Below are 19911 nucleotides of genomic sequence, written 5' to 3' on the forward strand. Positions count from 1 at the left end.
AATGCCGTCCTTGATCATAGCTTCCACCATCTTCCCTATAATTGAAGTCAGGCTCACCGGCCTGTAGTTCCTGGGGTCACCCCTCGATCCCTTCTTGAAGATAGGTGTGACATTCGCCAATTTCCAGTCCTCTGGTACCTCACCAGTTTTCAAGGATAGGTTGCAAACATGCTGGATTGTGCCCGCTATTTCTTGTCTTAGTTCCTTCAGAACACTTGGGTGGATCCCGTCCGGGCCCGGTGATTTGCCGCATTTTAGCCTGTCTATCTGTTTGAGGACATCCTCCTTACTTACCTCTATGTGATCCAATTTTTCAGCCTGTTCCCCACTCATGAGCTCCTCTGAGTCCGGTATATTAGATATGTCTTCGCTCGTGAAAACCGATGAGTATATTAGATGTGTCTTCGCTCGTGTTCAACCTCTCAGCTACTTCTTTATCCTCCTTAATCACTCCCTTCCTATCCCCATCGTCCAACGGCCCCACCTCCTCTCTCGCTGGTCGCTTCCCCTTAACGTAACTGAAGAATGCCTTGAAGTTTTTCGCCTCTCTGGCCAGCCCCTCTTCGTATTCCCCTTTTGCTTTTCTAACCTCCCGGTGGCATTCCTTTTGGCATTTCCTGTGCGCCTGGTGAATTTCCTCCGTTGGGTCCTTTTTCCATCTCCGGAAGGATACCTTTTTGTCCTTTATCGCCCTCTTTACTTCTGTTGACATCCAAACTGGGTCCTTTGATCGCTTGTTCTTGCAGCCTTTCCTGAAACTGGGGACGTACATTCTCTGTGCTTCCTGCAGGGTGTCCCTGAATAGGGTCCAGGCGCTTCCCACAGTCTCCATCCTAAAGATGTTTCTGAGCTTCCTCCCCACCATTTCCCTCATAGCAACATAGTTCCCTTTCTTGAAATTCAGCGCAGTTGTTGCGGTCCTCCTTACTATTGGTGTCTCTCTTTCTAATGTGAATCTGATCGTGTTGTGATCACTATTACCTAGTGGTCCTCCCACTTCTATCCCTCTAGCAGGCCCCCCTAATCCATTTAGGATGAAGTCAAGAGTAGTACCCCCTCGCGTCGGTTCTTTGACTAGTTGCTCCATGAAGCAGTCCTTCACAGTTTCTACAAATCCTGTCTCCCTAGTGCAGTTGGAGTGACCCGTACTCCAGTCTATTCCCGGGTAGTTGAAATCCCCCATCACTGTTACACTTCCAGTCCTGCATTCCTGTCTCAATTCTGCTTCCAAGTCGTGTCCGACTCCTTCTGGCGTACCAGATAGTCGATAGTACAGCCCCAGTTTTATGCCCGCACCCTTGTTTCCGGGTAATTTGATCCATAGTGATTCCAGCCCCTCTGCCTTTGTTGCCATATCCATCCCGACCGAGTGGATAGAGTCCTTTATATATAGTGCTATGCCTCCTCCCTTCTTGTGGGTCCTGTCCCTCCTGTAGAGCTTGTACCCCGGCAGCACCACATCCCATTGATTTTCCTCTGTCCACCAGGTTTCTACAATTCCAATTATATCCAGGTCCTCCCCCTTGGCCACGACTTCTAGTTCACCCATCTTGGCCATGAGGCTTCTTGCGTTTGCGTATAAGCACCTCAGGTTCCGTCGTTTTTCTTCCACCTCTGCATTTACCTGGGCCACTTGCTCTTGGATTTCAGGCAGTTTTCCCGTTCCCTGTGCTTCTGCTTTGCCCTCAGCCTTTACCCTCTTAGCTTTCAGCTTCTCCACATCCCCGCCACCCCACTTCCCTGCTTTTCCTCTGGGTTTTCTAACCCTACCGGCTCCCTCCTGGGCTATCATCCCTTGAGCCTCTGTTTGATCCCCCTCGCCTTGTGGTACCTCTATATTACCCTCGGCTTTCGCCCTCGTGCCACCCAGTCCCCCTGTGTATCCATGCCCATTAGTTTTCTCCCAGCAAGCTCCCTTTACCTGATGTTTCCCTCGCTGTCTGATTCTAAGATCTTCCGGTCCCTCTGCTTCCTCCTTGCAGTCAGCCCGTTCAGTTCTGGATACTGTTGTCCGAAGCGTCAACATCAGATCAGCTGTCGGCTTTCCCCCTTTCCTCAGTTTAAAGCCCTCTCGATCTCCTTCCTCACATTGGCTGCCAGTAGTCTAGTTCCCGCTGTGCTCAGGTGCAGGCCGTCCCACCGGTAGAGCTTGTTCTTTCCCCAGAAGGACGTCCAGTTCCTCACAAAGTGGAAGCCCTCCTCCTGGCACCATCTCCTCAACCATGCATTCACAGCTTGGAGGTCTGCCTGCCTCTTTGCATCTGCTCTCGGTACAGGCAGGATCTCCGAGAATGCTATCCTCCGTGTGCTCCGCTTCAGCTTTCGTCCCAGGACCCTGAACTGGTCAGTCAGTGTGGCCATGCTGAAGTTCCTCCGGCTCACATCATTCGTTCCGTCGTGGATTATTACCGCAGTCTCCTCTGTCTCTGCTCCGTCCAGGATCCTCTCAATCCTGTCAGTGATGTCTCGTGTCTTGGCCCCTGGGAGACAAGTCACTAGCCGGTCCTCCCTTCTTCCAGCTATGTGACTGTCTACCTCTCTCAAGATCGAGTCTCCCACCACAATAGCAGACTTCCCTTTCCTCAGCATCCTCCTCTGCCTCAGGTCCGTGTCCTCGATGTAGTGTGGTGTCTCTCCCTCGGGGTCCCGGTGAGTCGCGGACTCCTCCTCTTGCGTGGTTCCTCCGCTAGGTCCTTCCCCGGTGTCGCCTTGTGGATCCTGGGTCTCGTCTGCCGACATCCGTCTGTGCTGCTGCTGATCTCGTTCCTCCACCTTCCTTTTTTTTTTAAATCGTATTTTTATTAACAGTGGAAACACACCGCCCAACAGGGCAGAACAACAAACTTCTGTAAGTCAAAAGCATTGCAATACAAGTGGAGTGGCAGAACAGAAACAAAGCCTCCTCCAGGTATCCCCCCTCACAGGTACATTATGCATATAAGCAAAAGAAACAGTGATGGTAGCGGGGGGCAAAGGCAGTAAAGAGCAACAAAGATGAATAGGCCGCCCATCCTGGACAGCGATCTCCCACTGTGTTTTAATATAGACCCTATAGAAATCCCACACAACCACACATAGCTCAAAATACCATTCACAGACAACAACATCCACACCCTTCAGACTTTCCACTCATATCCCCAGTCATCTCCCTTCCCACCCCCCACCTTCCCCCCCTCCCAGGACACCAAAGAATAGCAGAGAAAGAAGATGAATGTTTGGGGTATATATCAAGGGCCCAGCCGAAGTATTGCAGAATAAAACCAAGCTAGGTTAGGCGAGCTCCAATTCCCCCTCCTGTTCTTGGGATGGCAACAGGTCCCGCAGCCGCACCCATAAGCCAACGTAGTGCTGCTTGAACACGCTCAGCGATCTAGCATAAGATTGAAGTTCAAACCGGGCCATTTCCCGGAGTCTACTCCTCCAGTGAGGTATCGGGGGGGGCTCCTCGGCCGTCCAATAAGTTAAGATCAGCTTCTTGACTACAAGAACAACATTATAAAAGAATCTACATTGGGGTGTGGTAAAACCTTGATCCTGGAGAGAGGTCTGCAGACCCAGGAGAAGAAACCCATAGTCCCATTCAACCTCGTGCTGTACAGCTCGTTCCATTAGGGAGAGAGCCTCCCTCCAGACACTCAGTCGGGGGCACTCCAGAAAAGAATGGAGATATGTGCCTGCTTTATTCTTGCACTTGACACAGAAACCACTATCCCATAATCCCATGCGCGCCCCCCGCTGGGCCGTGAAATAGGCACGGTGAAGGATCTTAAACTGTAGTTCTTGAAAATCTGCAGATTTAGTGTATGAGTATAAAGTAGCAAAGCAGGCCACGAACTGTGGTTCAGAAATATCCTGTCCCAATTCCCGAGCCCAGGAAGCGCGCACAGGAGAAAGTACCGACAGAGAGAGGGACGATTTGAGGACTCGATACCAGTGCGCAAGGGAGTTGGTTACAGACGGTGTGGCCGAAAAAAGGGTATCCAAAGGGCCCTTGTCCCAGACCCCAGTGCCTCCTCTACGTTTAACGTCCCAGTAGTGGCGTATTTGAAAATAAGAAAACAAGTAATGTTGGGGAAGACCCCACGCGTCCCGTATGTGCTGAAAGGAGGGGAACCCGGCAGAGGACAGTTCAAGTATATCCTCCATCATCGTGCAGCCCCGAGCCGCCCACTGCCGAAAGACAGTTCTACCCCAGCCCGGCTGGAACCTGGAATTTCCCCCCAAATGGATAAAGGGAGATGTGTCATGTGGTAATTGCTGTCTACGCCGCCACCAGCGCCACGCCAACCGAAACGGGCGTAGAAATCGGAAACTAACCACATATCGTCTCCCCGGATCGTCCTGTCGGTGTAATATATTCATGAAGTGAAAAGGGGAACTCCAGCCCGCCAACCATCCCTGGGGGGAGTAGCGAAAGCACCCAGTGTAACCCTCGTGAATCCATCGGAAGAGGGACGCTACATTATAGAGCCGAATGTCCGGGACATTTAGTCCCCCCAACGATTTATCCAAGGTAAGTTTGGACAACGCGATCCGAGGAGCTCGGGACCTCCAAATGAAACGGGAGATTGTAGTTTTAAAAGCAAGTTCATCCCGCCTGGTAAGCCATAGCGGCATAGTCTGTAAGGGATACAAGAGTTTCGGTACTAAAACCATTTTCACTAGGGCCACCCTTCCCAAGATTCCCAACGGCAGTTCCTGCCAGGTCTGACACAGCTTTCCTATCGCCTCGAGCGGGCGGCGAATATTTGCATTATAAAGTGTAGGCAGGTCAGTGCTGAGATATATGCCTAGATATCGCATTGGTTTGGTCGTGGGTGCTATTGGCAACACCGCATGCCACGGCTCCGCTTGGCGTCCTGTTAGCATCAGGAGTTCCGACTTGCTACAGTTAACCTGTAAACCCGACAGTGCACCGAATGCTCGAATCACCGCCAAAGCTCTGGGCAGATGGAGGGGGACCTGATCCATATAAAGTAAGATGTCGTCCGCAAACAAGCTGATTTTACATTCCTGTCCCCGTACTACAATGCCCGTAAGATTTTCATCCTGCCTGATCTTAGCCGCGAGCGGCTCTATGGCCAAAAGAAAGAGGAGTGGGGAAAGAGGGCAGCCCTGCCTCGTACCTCTCTGCAAACCAAAATCCGCAGTGAGACCCCCATTTATAAGTAATCGCGCCCTGGGGTTATGGTACAGAGCCGTCACCCAGGCCAAAAACTCGCCCCGGAAACCACCCCTACGCAGGACCCAGAAGAGATAATCCCAGGAGATGCTATCAAATGCTTTCTCCATGTCCAAGCCTGCCACCGCCTCCTGGCCACCACGGCCAACCCTGTCATGAATTGCCCCCAGTACCCTCAGCAGGTTCATGGAGGCGTAACGGCCCGGTACGAATCCGACCTGGTCGGGGTGAATGAGATCGGGGAGAAAACTATTCAGGCGCCGCGCCATAGTCGCGGCCAAGAGTTTAATATCCTGATCCAGGAGTGAAATTGGACGAAACGACCCCACCAAATCCGGGTCTTTACCCGGCTTTGGGAGCAGGACTATGTGTGCCATGTTATCCTGAAAGGAACCACCCGTCCGCGCCACCTCGTTATACATTGCGCCCAAGGGCTGCGCTACGAGATCTTCGAGAATGCGATAGTATTCAGGTCCAAACCCATCCGGCCCGGGTGCTTTCGCTAGTTTGAGGGACCGGATAGTGGCACGGAGTTCAGCTTCGGAAATGGGCTGACTCAACGAGGCAGCCTGATCCTCCTCCAGGCGCGGTAACGATAAGCCCCTGAAAAAATCCCCGAGGGCATTCTCGTCCAGTGGTCGTTTACCATACAGGGTCTCATAATACTTGACAAACTGTTCCGCTATTTGGCCCTCCCCAGCATGTCGAGTTCCCCTAGCGTCGCGGATGGAGGTAATAATTTGGCGTTTCTTGTACGGTCGCACTAGATTTGCCAGGAGTTTCTCCACCTTCCTATAGGCCTCCTCGATGAATCTCTCAAGGTCCCTCACCTGGTCCACAATGGGGCCTGCTCCGTCTGTGTTCTGGGTAGACCAGCTCGTCTCCTCTGTGGTGCGCAGTCCCTCCAGTTCCTGAACCCTGACCCTCAATCTGCCGACCTCCATCCTCAGGCTTTCCAGTTCCTGACACCGACTGCATATGTACTCCCGCCTTCCCAAAGGGAGGTAGTCGTACATATTGCACTCTGTGCAGTATACCGGAAAGTACCTCTGGGATCCTGGGTCCTCCATCGCTCTCGTAAAGTGCTGGTGTGCTCCTGCAGAGAGAAAAGAGAAAAGAAGGTGATTTCTTGGTGTTTCTGTCTCCCTCGCAAGGCTCCTTCGCAAAGGCGCTCTCGCTAAGGCGAGCGTCTTTGCCGCTCGCCTTTGCCGCTCGCCTTCGCCGCGCGCCGAACGGCTGCGCGCCGTTGGCTCCCTTCCTATTAAGGGGGAGTCCGGGCGCTGACGTCGGTGGTGACGCTGTGCGGGTGGGCGGAGCTAACTCTCGCCGCTACCCGCTCGCACCGTCCCCTTCTTTCTCCTTCGCCTGCCTCCTATCACCCGCTCTCCTGCTGCAACAGCCGCCTCACCCGCTCCCCTGCTGCAAAAGCCGCCTCTCGCTCAGCTTCCCTCCTCGCGGCTGCTTTCTTCGCCCGGGGCTCCCTTCCTATTAAGGGGGGAGTCCGGGCGCTGACGTCGGTGGTGACGCGGTGCGGGTGGGCGGAGCTAACTCTCGCCGCTACCCGCTCGCACCGTCCCCTTCCTTCTCCTTCGCCTGCCTCCTCTCACCCGCTCTCCTGCTGCAACAGCCGCCTCACCTGCTCCCCTGCTGCAAAAGCCACCTCTCACTCAGCTTCCCTCCTCGCGGCTGCTTTCTTCGCCCGGGGCTCCCTTCCTATTAAGGGGGGAGTCCGGGCGCTGACGTCGGTGGTGACGCGGTGCGGGTGGGCGGAGCTAACTCTCGCCGCTACCCGCTCGCACCGTCCCCTTCCTTCTCCTTCGCCTGCCTCCTCTCACCCGCTCTCCTGCTGCAACAACCGCCTCACCCGCTCCCCTGCTGCAAAAGCCGCCAAAATGCAACATAAATTGTTATTCCGGCTTTATGTTTCACCCAAGCAGGCGTATAGAGCAAAGTTTCGCCCCTCTGCAGTTTGTGATAAATGTAGACATTTGGAAGCTACTCTTGGCCACATGTTTTGCTCTTGCCCTGCGGTTCAAGTTTTTTGGACTAGCCTGTTCACATTTATTGGATGCATTTGGAGGATGACTATCCGTTTTACACCTGAACTTCTATTTTGAGTCTCTCCACCTCATCACCCTCGACAGCCTGGCACGAGAGCTTTCTTGCAGTGGTCTGTTCTGTCTGCCCTCAAATGTATTCTACTACAATGGTTGGAGCCGGAAGCTCCTACGCTTTCCTTGTGGAGGATCCAGATGATTACTTTGCTTGCTTGGAAACGTCGGACTGTCCCGGACTTATCTTCTGCCCATGATTGTTGCTTTACAGCTACCTGGGAACCCTTCTGGAGCACTATGACTCCTGTGGCCAAGAGTTGGATTTTGAATTGTTGATTGGGTGATTCTTCCTATTCTTCCCTTTGTTTTACTTTTTAGTACATTGTTTGGTTTCTTGTTCTGATAGTAGTGGACTCCGCACTGGGGAGGGGAGTGGTGAGGGTTGTTTGTATATTTGAAAATAATTTGAGCTTTGTTTATCTGAAAGATTGGTTGATTGTATATCTATCTTGGTTCAATAAAAATCATTTAAACATATTAAAAAATATAATAAATATAAAACTAACATCAAGAACTGACTGACAGACCTCAAAACAGTGATGACTGACCTATTGAAATGATTGAAATTATAACAAACTATGCATATATGTAAAAAAAACATGGAAAACTGAAGAATTAACATTAAAAATGTATATACAACAATAATACTGAATAACATCAAAATATTATTTTAAAATATGTGATACTAACATAAGGAACTGACAGACCTCAAATCAGAAATTACTAACTTATTAAAATTAAAACAAACAATGCATATATTTAAAAACATAGAAAACTGAAGAACCATATATGATTAACTTAGACTCAAGGATAATATTTCAAATTATTAGTAAATAAAAATATCAAATGGGTAAAAAATAAAAAGTAAAATCTCATTCTATGGTTGATGTGTAACAGTTCCTTCCCCACATCTTCTCTGTTATAAAACTGAACGAGTCTCTCTAGAGAAAATGGGGGCAACTCGGGATTAGATGGAGATATTACAGGAGCTACAATTGATCAAAGATATACTTCAAGTACAAGGAGAATCCAAAAGGAAGTGGAAATTTGAACAACACAGCTAGAAACAACTAAAAGTGCAACTATTTGTAGATGCTTTCATGTGATATTTGAAGGGAAGTCATTGACCTAGTTTAGGCTCGGCTCTGCCCCCTAGGATTGAGAAATGTTTATGATGTCAGGAGTTGAAATTTGATGTAGCAATATCAATATCAGATTATCATGAAATGTGAATATTATATGTTGTTTTATTAGCGTTTTTTACCTTGCTGGCTCCACTTCCCGAATGACGTCAACTTGTAGTGCCAAGAAAAAGTTTGGCGCTTTTTTTCAGCACTTGCTTCAGCGTGGTTGGGCAAACTAGAGAAACTTGTGTGCCTAATTAATCCTGCTGTTGTTGCTGGGGAGTGCAGAGAGAAAAGTTCAGCAAACCAGAGACACTGCCCATATCTGGTACAGTATTGCCTCTCCAGTACAATACAAGAACTGCAATACATAACTTGGGTTTTTTAAAACAATCACAAATATCAAAAATAAGTTTTATTTGCGATTTCACGGTATTCGCAAGGGGTTTAACCACAATACTGCGAATATGATAAAAATCAGTTATTCACGGGCTGCTTTGCCCTTAACCCCCGCGAATATGGATGGAGAAGTGTAGTGCTTATAAGAGCAGTGCATAGAAGATTTTGAGAAATGCATCAGTCAGCAGAACAGGCCACAGGCATCCATAAATTGAATGAGGAAGGGGCAGATCTCTCCTATAGAAACAGAGGGATAGGCGTGCATACTTGTTATGCTGGAGGGTGCATGAAGGGACCAACATGTTGCATTGTATTGAAACTTTTATTCCTTCACTTCTTGCCATCATCTTTGACAAGCTCTTTAAACAGGCTCAAGGAGCACCTTCCAAACCCTTGCTTATTCCTAGGATAAGCAGCATAAAATACTTGGGCTCTAGCTAGGTACTTGGTACCTGGGTTGGCCACTGTTGGAAACAGGATACTGGGCATGATGGACCTTCGGACTGTCCCAGTATGGCAATTCTTATGTTCTTATATACATATGCTTAAATGCTGATTGTCAAATCTCCATCATGCCAACCATATAGGCAGCCAAACATCATGTAGTCTTGCTTATAACCACATATCATCCCCAAGTATTGCTGACAGTATTCAAATTACCAGTCAAGAAGTTTTCCCCTCACTTGCAGTATGTGACAATAAAGTGTTCTACAGCACTGGAGTTGCAAAATCTTCTTTTGGTCTGCAAAAGCCACCAAAATGCAACATAATGCAACAAAATGCAAAATGCATTGTGGGAGGGACATAGGATCATATGGACCCAGCCATGTTGCAAGAATTTGAAGACTCATTGAAAATGGTTTGACTCGTGTCCTTAGGCAGTGGGTTCTGGTATTGCATGATGATAGAGTTTCTTTCATAGCTGTCTCTGAATTGTATAACTCTTATGAAGCATTTCATAGCTGTTATTATTTTTTTATTTGTGCAGCAATATTGGCAGATAGGATGTTGGCTACAGTATGGTTTGACAATTTCTACCACAATATTTCATTACATGGAAGTTACAATGATGGGCCATGATTAATATGGCTCCACTTGCAAGCCATCATCAGTTCCATATCTGACTGGAGTGGATGAACAGTGTAACTTATCTAATGCTTTACACTGGCTCCCAACGAAGGCTAGAATAATGTTTAAACTATGTTGTCTACTGTTTAAGATATTGTATGGTTTGATTCCCCAATACATAAACAATTTAGTATTTATATAAGAACACAAGAATAGCCTTACTGGTCCATCTAGCCCAGTATCTCAACTTCATGGTGGCCAATACAAGTCACAAATACCTGGCAAAAACCTACGTAGTAGCAACTTTCCATGCTACCAATTCAGGGCAAGAAATGGCTTCCCCCTTGTCTGTCTCAATAGCAGACTATGGACTTTCACCCAGGAACCTATCCATACCTTTTTTAAAACCAGCTACATTAACTGCACTTACCACATTCTCTGACAGTGCGTTCCAGAGCTTGAGTGTCTCCTAGTCTTTGTAATTTTTGATGGAGTAAAAAATCGATCCACTTGTACCCATTCTATACCACTCAGGATTTTGTAGACTTCTATCATATCTCCTCTCAGCCATCTCTTTTCCAAGCTGAAGAGCCCTAACTGTTTTAGTCTTTCCTCATAGAAGAGGAGTTCCATCCCTTTTATCAACTTGGTCACTTTTCTTTGAAATTTTTCTAGTTCTACTATATCTTTTTGAGATAAGGCGACCAGAACTGAATGCAGTACTGAAGGTGAGGATGAACCATGGAGCATTACAGAGGCATTATGACATGTAACACTATAATGTGCATAATGCACTGTTATTGCAATTCTCCAGTCCTAAGGGGATCATTTCAAAAAGTTATTTACTATTTTCTTTTCTAACCAGGCTGCTTTGCCAACTCAATTGCGATTTATACTAAACTTTAATGTTTTCAAAAAAAGCCGTTAAAACTTTTTTTGTTTCAAAAATTAAATGTTTGTAGCTAATAATAGGACAGCATCCACCCACACTGTAGTTTGGTTCATCATATGTATATCCTAGTTTTACTAATCTAGTCCCTTTGCAGTGGTATCCACTATGAATTAATTGCTGACTCTAGCAGATTATATTGTAAATGATTTAGCTGTAACTGTACTGTGAGACTGTTTTGTGTTATAGTGTGAGTCTTCCTATGCTGTCATATTATTCTGAATAAGAGATTGATAAAGGGCATTGTGTGTGATTGAAGTGTGTGTTTGAGAATGATTGCAGTTGGGGGGTGAAGAGGGGAGGATAGGTGTAGATGATCTTGGTGAATGTGTGTGTGTTGACCTTGTATCCATGTCGTTATCTCATAGGATGTTACTGTGTCTGTTATCTTCGTTGATTTTTTTCTTCAAGGCATTAAGAGAGACTGCCAATAGTTTCATTGAGGTGGGTCGTTATTAAGTCCCTAGCATGTATTTATCCCTTGTTAAAGGGTAATAACATATCTTACATTATTGTAGGATACATAGTAATGAGATGCAAAGCATGCTTATTACTTTGTACATTGAATAGTATGGTTTGTATTGAACATTGCAAGCCACATTATTCTTTGAAAAATACTATTTTCTTTCATAGGAGCATTGAGCCACAAACCATGACAATGTGCTCCCAAGCTGCTTCTTAAAGGAGCCAGGAAGTAGTATCCCCCCAAAGACCCCCTTTTGCCATAACCCCCATCTGATGGCCACCCAGCTTCAAATTCTCCAGTAGCCCCTCTGATGGTTCCCTATTTACCAAACTCCTCCCTATGCCTTGTAGACTCCACCTGGGCCTACCTGGTAAATTCTAGGGGACTTATAAAGTTGGGTATTCCAGCATCATGATCAACAGAGCACTGATGTCCCCTAGTTGTAGTCTTCTGGAACAACTACTAGAGGTCAAGCTGCTTTTGAGACTTGCCCTTTCCCTTTGTACTTCAGCCTGACCTCTGGACGCCAATATTCAGTGCTATTTAGCCAGCCAGAAATCTAATCAGTCCAAATATGCTAGTCTGCAGTAACTCCACGTAAGTAAAGAGCCTTTTACTTACGTGGAGGTACTACAGACTAGCATATGTGGACTGATTAGATTATCCACGAGTTCTTATTTTAGAACATCCAGAGATCCCTGAGGAAGACATTCATGTCAAAATACGGACCATGTTGGGTCCAAAGTTTTCAGTGGAATAGGTCCTAGAGTTTTTCACGTGGATTGTCAAGTTCATTTATCAATAAAGTCGATATCAGGAACATCACTTCTCCACAGTGTTTTTTGTTGCTCTTGGATTTTTGTTCTGTGGAGTCATCAGGGTCAATTTATTTATTTTTTTTGTGGATATAGTTCAATCAATGATCTGAAACAATGTCAAAACACAGAATTTCGTTTCTGCAGATGGGCACTTAACAAAATAAGGTAACAATCTTTTCAGCTACAGTGGCAAAATGACGCTCAGAATTTAGGAAGCTGGTTGGATAGGCTGAGAACTTTTCAGCACCCCCTCGAAAGTTGTGGTATTTCAGAAAGCCTCTATTTACATGTGAAGAGCCACACTACATAGAGATTTCAAGGGGACTCTGTTTGGAACGTACACAGGTAGGGCTAGTCTCAGTTAGGGCACTGGTCTTTGACCTAGGGGCTGCCGCAGGAGCGAACTGCTGGGCACGATGGACCACTGGTCTGACCCAGCAGTGGCAATTCTTATGTTCTTATGTACATGTGCACTAGCAGACTCCAATGGGATTTAAATTTTAAATTTGCTTTTTCTTTTCTTCTTTCAGAGTCAAACACCAGGTAGAGTATTTAGGGCTGAAGGAAAATATCCGAGTACGGAGAGCGGGCTATGCCTACAGACGTGTATTCAAGAAATTCTTACAGAGGTGAGAGGGCATTGGCACCATATTTATTGGAATGTTTTGCAATAGGATAAAAAAAGGAAGACACCATTTTTCTGCTTCTACAGATGTTTTAAATCCCATGTGGTATGTATGGTGACTATTTATAAGTTTTATTTTGGCTATTCAGCCATTATTGAGGGCAGGTTGGCCAGGCTTTGCTAAGGGACTTCCAAAGAGAGCTAACTCTGGCTGAACTGTGTGCATTAACAAACCTCCAGTCAATAGTATGAAATGTATGGGAACAAAAAATGGGCCAGGAATGCCACAGATCACAAGGGAATGTAGACTGGGCACTAGGTTAGATGATTATTTTTCTGGAATGGTATGTAAATCTGTTTTTAGTAAGAAAAAAAAAAAAAAAGCCAGTGAAAATAAATCATTATTGTAAAATGCTAAACTACGTATTACTCCAAGGAATACTCCAGGCAGCTTCACTTAGCTAATGTAAATCATTGTAGATGATTTCAAAGACCAGTGCCCTAACTGAGACCAGTCCTACCTGAATACATTCCAGTTCAGCAAGAACTTGTCTAACTGGGCCTCTTCTCCCTTGAAAAGAGGAGACAGAGAGGAGACATGATCGAAACATTCAAAATACTGACTTAGTAGATAAAGACAGATTGTTCACACTCTCCAAGGTTGAAAGGGGATAGATTCCGTTCAAACGTAAGGAAGTTCTTCTTCACCCAGAGTGTGGTAGAGAGCTGTTGTAGAGGAAAATACCCTCCAGGGTTTCAAGACTAAACTGGACAAGTTCCTGCTAAACTGGGACGTACACAGGTGAGGCTGGACTCATTTTAGAGCACTGGTCTTTGACCCGGGGGCCGCCGCTGGGCATAATGGACCACTGATCTGACCCAGCAGCGGCAATTCTTATGTTCTTATGTTCCTGGAGGGTGTTTTCCCCTATAACAGCCTCCAGAAGAGTGTTCCAATTTTCCACCACTCTCTGGGTGAAGAAGAACTTCCTTACGTTTGTATGGAATCTTTTAACTTTAGAGAGTGGCCTCTCGTTCTCCCTACTTTGGAGAGGGTGAACAACCTGTCTTTATCTACTAAGTCTATTCCCTTCAGTATCTTGAATGTTTTGATCATGTTCCCTCTCAGTCTCCTCTTTTAAAGGGAGAAGAGGCCCAGTTTCTCTGATCTCTCGCTGTACGGCAACTCCTCCAGCCCCTTAACCATTTTAGTCGTTCTTCTCTGGACCCTTTCGAGTAATTCGTGTCCTTCTTCATGTACAGCGACCAGTGCTGGACGCAATATTCCAGGTAAGGGCGTAACATGGCCCGGTACAGCAGCATGATAACCTTCTCTAATCTTTTTTTGATTCCCTTCTTAATCATTCCTAGCATCTTATTCGCCCTTTTCGCCACTGCCGCGCATTGCACAGATGGCTTCATAGCCAAACATAGCCAAACAAATATATAAAGGGGTTATTGTAAAAGCCTTATACATGATTTCCACATGGAAATATCACAAACACATGTAAAATCCTATTTCAGAAAGCCTCTATTTACATGTGAAGAGCCACACTACATAGAGATTTCAAGGGGGCTCTATTTGGGTGGTGTTTGAACAGGAATATATATTAGCTTTTACACCTGCTCAGTGGCATCTATAGTTTTTTTTTTTAAGGTGCTCATTTCTGCAGGAGCTTTACACACGGGATAAAAGCAGTGTTTGGCGCAATGGTTAGAGCTACAGGTTGTGGGTTCAAATTCCACACTGCTCCTTGTGAAACTGGACAAGTCACTTAATCCTCCATTGCCCCAGGTACATTAGACAGTGTGTGAGCCCACTGGGACAGACAGGGAAAAATGCTTCAGTACCTGAATGTAAATCATTTAGGCTATAAGGGGTATATGAATACTAAAAATAAATAAATAATTGGCATCACATGTAGGCTTGTGAAATGGGTCAGCTACACATGGAATGTCAGTGTGTAAACATAGAAGGTCCAAAACTGCCACATCCACATATATGTGCCAACTCGTCCACACAGAAGCTACCATACCATTCATTTTTTTCAACATATATGTTTGTAAAATGACTCCTTACAACTACTACTTATCATTTCTGTAATGCTATTAGATGTATGCAGTGCTGTACACATTATATGCAGGTGCTGATTCTGTCCCCAGTGGGCTCACAATCTAAGGTGTTTTCTTTTTGTACCTAGAAGGTACAAAATAGAAGGTTTTTGCAATAGAAGGTTAAATGACTTGCCCAGAATCACAAAGAGCTTCAGTGGGAAATGGGAATCAAATCCAATTCCCCAGAATCATAGCCCATTGCACCCATGGCAGGATTAATTCTTCGGTAGTCCCTAGGCACCTAAGTACACTGGGCCCCCTGGCCTTGCCTCTCCATGATTCCACCCCTTCATGGCCCTTCCACCTTCCCCACCCCTTCTTCCCCCCATGTCCCACAAGAGTGTACCTCTAGGGCAGGAATGTCAAACTCTGGCCTGCGGGCAAGTGTAATAAAATTTGGCCTGACATTTCAAATTTGCACTTAAGCTGGCCCGATGGTACAAGTGCCGCATCAGCTGTAGGTTTACATTACAGCAGCCTGCAGAGGATCACTGGTCGGCTATAGCGATCCTAGCAGGCTGCCGTAGCCTCAGCAGCACGTTCCCTCTGCTGCGGTCCCGTACGTCAGAGGAGGGACTTAGCCTATGTTTTAGATTTCGGCCCTGTATGTGTGAGTTTGACACCCCTGCTCTATGGCCAGTGAGGTAGTAATGGTGAGTGGCGCCACAAACCCTCTTCCCCGTCCCTTTCCCTTTCCCCATCCCTTTTTAACTTCTCCGATGTGAGCAGTATGCCCACATCGGTGTCGGCCCGCCCTTTGACATCAATTCCTAGGTGCAGGTCCCAGAAGTAATGTCAGAGAGAGCGCCGATGCTAACGAGGGCAAGTTTCAAGTTTCAAGCAACCCTGCACCGGGGAAGTAAAAAAGGTACAGGGGAAGGCAGGGGTGCACAAGCGCGGCAAGGAGAGGAGCGGGGGCGCGGAGAGGAGGAGGAGTGCCGCACCCTTAGGAAGACCACATCCCCCTTATTATGCCACTGTCCAGGGTAGGGGCCAGTGATGGGTGGCTTCTAAGTGAGCTAAACGTGGCAAGGGAAGGGGTTGCCCAAGTCAGCTTTTCTAGTAAGCAACCTGTACACTCTAGAACTGTACACTCTAGAGCTGTACACTCTAGAACAGTGTCTCTATGGCCATAGGAGGTGCGTGGGAGAGTCAGGGGCATTCCTAAAATTTGTGCACAGTGTTATAGAATATTGGAGATGTGTGCCCAAATTGGGCACTGGGAATTACACCTGGTTTCAGGATCTATAAGTCCTAGCACCCAAATTTGAGCGGGGTGGGGAGGTGCTAAAATTGTCACTCAATGCTATTCTATATGGGCACTCTTCTTTGAGAACAGCATTCAGTGCCAATGATTTTTGAGCACCGTTTACTGAATTTAGTCTCTGGCAGTATTCAAATTCGGACTCAAAGCCCACTTCTTTGAATCTGTTTCAATTCCAAACTCCAACCCACCTGCTAAGCACCAATATCTGTCTTATCATTCCACCTGAGCACTTTATACCTTCTTGTCCAGGTTGTCTGTCTTTACTAGATTGTAAGCTCTTTTGAGCAGGGACTGTCTCTTCTATGTCTAATAGCACTATAGAAATGATTAGTACATAGAATATTACACAATATTATAGAATTAGAGGTTAGTGTTTTGAGTTTTTCACATATGATCTTGCAGTCTTTTTGACTTCAGTTCAGCCTCTTGCTCACATTCACTTTTCTTAGTAATGGCTACCAGAATCCTGTTTGTGTTAGAATGGGCTGGACCAGGGATGGCCAGGAAATGCACGTTCCTCTCCTTGTTTTCTTTAGAGACTGCTTGGCAGCCACCAAGTATGGGGAGAGCCATGGACTGAATAGAACTTTTGATTGCTCTATGCAGAACTCCAGGTCACTGTGAATGGCCTATGTGTTATGCTGCATAAGTAATCTAAAAGCCAAACTGTGCTGCCTCATTTACACATATGACCTTGCTGTGAAATGAATAGCCAGTGGTGACATTTTTCTCAGAAGTCTAAGGAAAGCACATAAGATTTATTCTGAAGATGTTTCTTTGTAGCTACACAGACAGAAAACAGAACAATTGTTAGAGCTTGAACTCTGACTCCGTAGTCAATCGCATATGGAAATTTTGTTAACGCTATCAGAAAAAAAAAAAAACGAATGCCCAAAAAATTCAATTAAGTGATGAAGCTAGAACATTAATGAAGCTAGAACATTAATGAAGCTAGAACATTAATGTTCTTCTCTTTGCTTCTGATTTTTTTAAATTTCTGAGAAGAAATAAGTGTGCAAATGTTCCGAACTTAGTCAGTGTCAATTTCATTAGATCAGGATAAGGAGTAAGGAGTTGATTCATATCAGAACCCTGTTAACTCAGAAGAAAGAAGTTTTTAAACAGGCCTCATGCAGAAATGAACTCGTATTCACAGACAAGCATAAAAATACGAGGCAAAATTAGGACAAAAGAACTGGAGGTAGGACTCGGATGAAGACGAAAGTAGGCTTGGTTTGGAAATTCCCAAATTATCCCTCTCTGTAATCTTGTTTGCACAATTTTATGCTTAGCACACACATTGTCCAATATTCAGACCATGGGAAATAGCCAGCTGTCTTCCACGGTCTGTGGCGAAACCAGTAATTCAATGTCGGGGCAATATTCGGCAAGCGGCATAGAATTTCCAGGGATTTTTTTTCAGCCAGCCGAGACATAGCCGGCTAAGCCAAATTCATCATTTGGCTGGCTAAGTCCTAGCGGTCAAAGATAGACCTGCTTTTGAGGTGGGTCTGTTTGGCCACTGAACTTAGCAGGAGAACTTCTGAGTATTGGTGGTTACCAGCTGTGTTGTGCGACACAGCTAGTCACTGGGCTATCTTCTGAATGGGATTTCAGCTGGGATTTCATTGGGCTATCTTCTGAATGGGAGATATTAATTGGCGGAGAGTTGACTATGTGCTATTCAGCTGGCCGAGAGCTTTTCCCAGCTAGCTAAATATCACTGAATATCAAGCCCACAGAATATCTACAGTTAGATGCATAAATTAATTGACAAATTAGCTACTAATTGGTGCTAATAATCAATTGATCTTAATTGGACTTAATTGGTACTAATTTGCATAACTTCATGTAGTCAGTATTCTATAACCTTACCCTTAAATTCTATAAAGTCTACCTAAAGTAAGAACTAGCAGTACAATCTAGCTCCCACTCCTGGCACTCCAATATCTCAGGCCGCCCCTCTCCTGCCCTGGTGATCTAGGCTCCAGGCTCCAGGCACCCCGGTGTCTCAAGTCTGCCACTACATACCTTTTAAAGAGACGATTTTCACCAGCAGCAAGCAGCATGAGTGATATACGCTGCTCACACCAGCCTCACAGCCTTCCTTCTGATGCAACTTCCTGTTTCCGCATAGGCAGAGTATGTCAGAAGGAAGGCTGTGGGGCTGGCGCGAACGGCGTATGTCACTCACCGTGCTCACTGTTGGTGAAGATCGGCTCTCTAAAATGTACACAGCAGGAGAGATTTGGGGAGTTTTTAGCTGGTGAGGCTTGGGGATGTAGATGTGCTGCTACTGGATGAGCCTGAGACTAAAATGGGTGGGCCCGGGCCGGGTGGATAAGCCTCTGGACTGGAGGGTATCAGAGGAAAAAGTAGGATTTTAAGCCTGGTTTCCCTTCTAGAATGTACCATAAAAATACTAGGAGTTCAGTTAGATAGAAATTTAACAATGGGACCTCAAGTGGATGCAGTAGTTTAAAAAGGCTTTCATGCATTATGGAAATTGCGCACTATTAGATCTTATTTTGAAAATTCAGCCTTTCAACTACTGGTACATTTAGTTTTGGCAGCTTTAGATTACTGGCAGGTTATCATAAATATCTTGAAAAGTTACATATGATTCAAAATACTGCCTTATGTGTAATTTTTAATTTAAGATGAACGGACCATGTATCGCCTTATTTTTGCAACTTGCATTATATTATTTTTAAATTTAGTTGTTTTTGCTATAAGGTGCTCCATACCTAATTATTTAATGGATCATTTTCTCTTGAAAGATTCTGCTCGCTCGATGCATAACTCAACATTGTTCACATTTCCATCTGCTAGGGGTTGTACTTATAAGAAATACTTAAGCAGAATGCTTTCTTACCGGGCAGCATGTTGGGAGACTGAAATACTGTACACTCATTTGTTATTGACCTCAATTCGTACATTTCAGGAAATTGTTGAAAACGTATTTGTTTAAGAAATTTTTGAATGTATAAGTTGTTTCCAATATTACTGTATGTATTAATTTGTAGTTCCCTGTGGATGTACACAGTGAACTGCAAGGTTTTGTGGGAGAGAAATAAAGTTTTATGTTATGTTACTCTCCTCACATGCAGAGTAAAACTTTGACAGCAATTCTAAAACTCGAAACTATAAATTTAGCACCTAAGTCGAGCACTCTTCAGCACCAATTCTATTACGGCATCTGGGTGCCCAGATTCTGTTATAGAATATTAATCTAAGTCAGCATCAACATCTGAGTGCCTGCATTTAAGCATACCCACTTATGCCATGTGGCGTGAATGCTTGCTCCTAAATGCATCACTTGTAAGTGCTGGGCATGCCCAAGCCCTGCAAAGAAGGTTTGTTTTCATGTGGAAATGAATGTCACTAAGAGAGTGTGCTATGCACTTATAGCACATGCTCTTCTTAAAGAGAGTGCATTCAAAATAGTGTGTATGTACGCATGTGAATTCTATCGGGAAAGATCACGCACTATGAGGGGACTTAGGCACTCAATTTTGCATGTGGATCAAAAATTCTCATGCATCATAATTGGCTAAATGGTGATATGCAATATTTGGCATTAACAAGCAATTAATAGGCTTGCGGATCTGCCCCACGTCCTATTCTATAACACGTGTGACTAAATTTCATAACGCACAACTCCAAAGAGAGTGAGGCCATGGGTGAGTTAGGGGCTATCCCAGAATTTTGGTGTGGTATTATAGAACAGTGGTTCCCAACCCTCTCCTAGAGGACCACCAGGCCAGTCGGGTTTTCAGGATAG

General features: G+C 45.5%; 1 protein-coding gene across 1 annotated transcript in view; it reads left to right on the plus strand.

Annotated features, from left to right (window-relative positions):
• The window catches only part of MYO1E (myosin IE), a 395564-nt gene that overhangs the window by 330996 nt on the left and 44657 nt on the right, over nucleotides 1-19911 (plus strand). Inside the window, 1 exon segment of the mRNA XM_033920720.1 lies at nucleotides 12651-12749. Within this exon segment, the coding sequence (XP_033776611.1) occupies nucleotides 12651-12749 (99 nt within the window).

Source organism: Geotrypetes seraphini, chromosome 14 (assembly GCF_902459505.1).
Source record: "Geotrypetes seraphini chromosome 14, aGeoSer1.1, whole genome shotgun sequence".
NCBI lineage: Eukaryota > Metazoa > Chordata > Amphibia > Gymnophiona > Dermophiidae > Geotrypetes > Geotrypetes seraphini.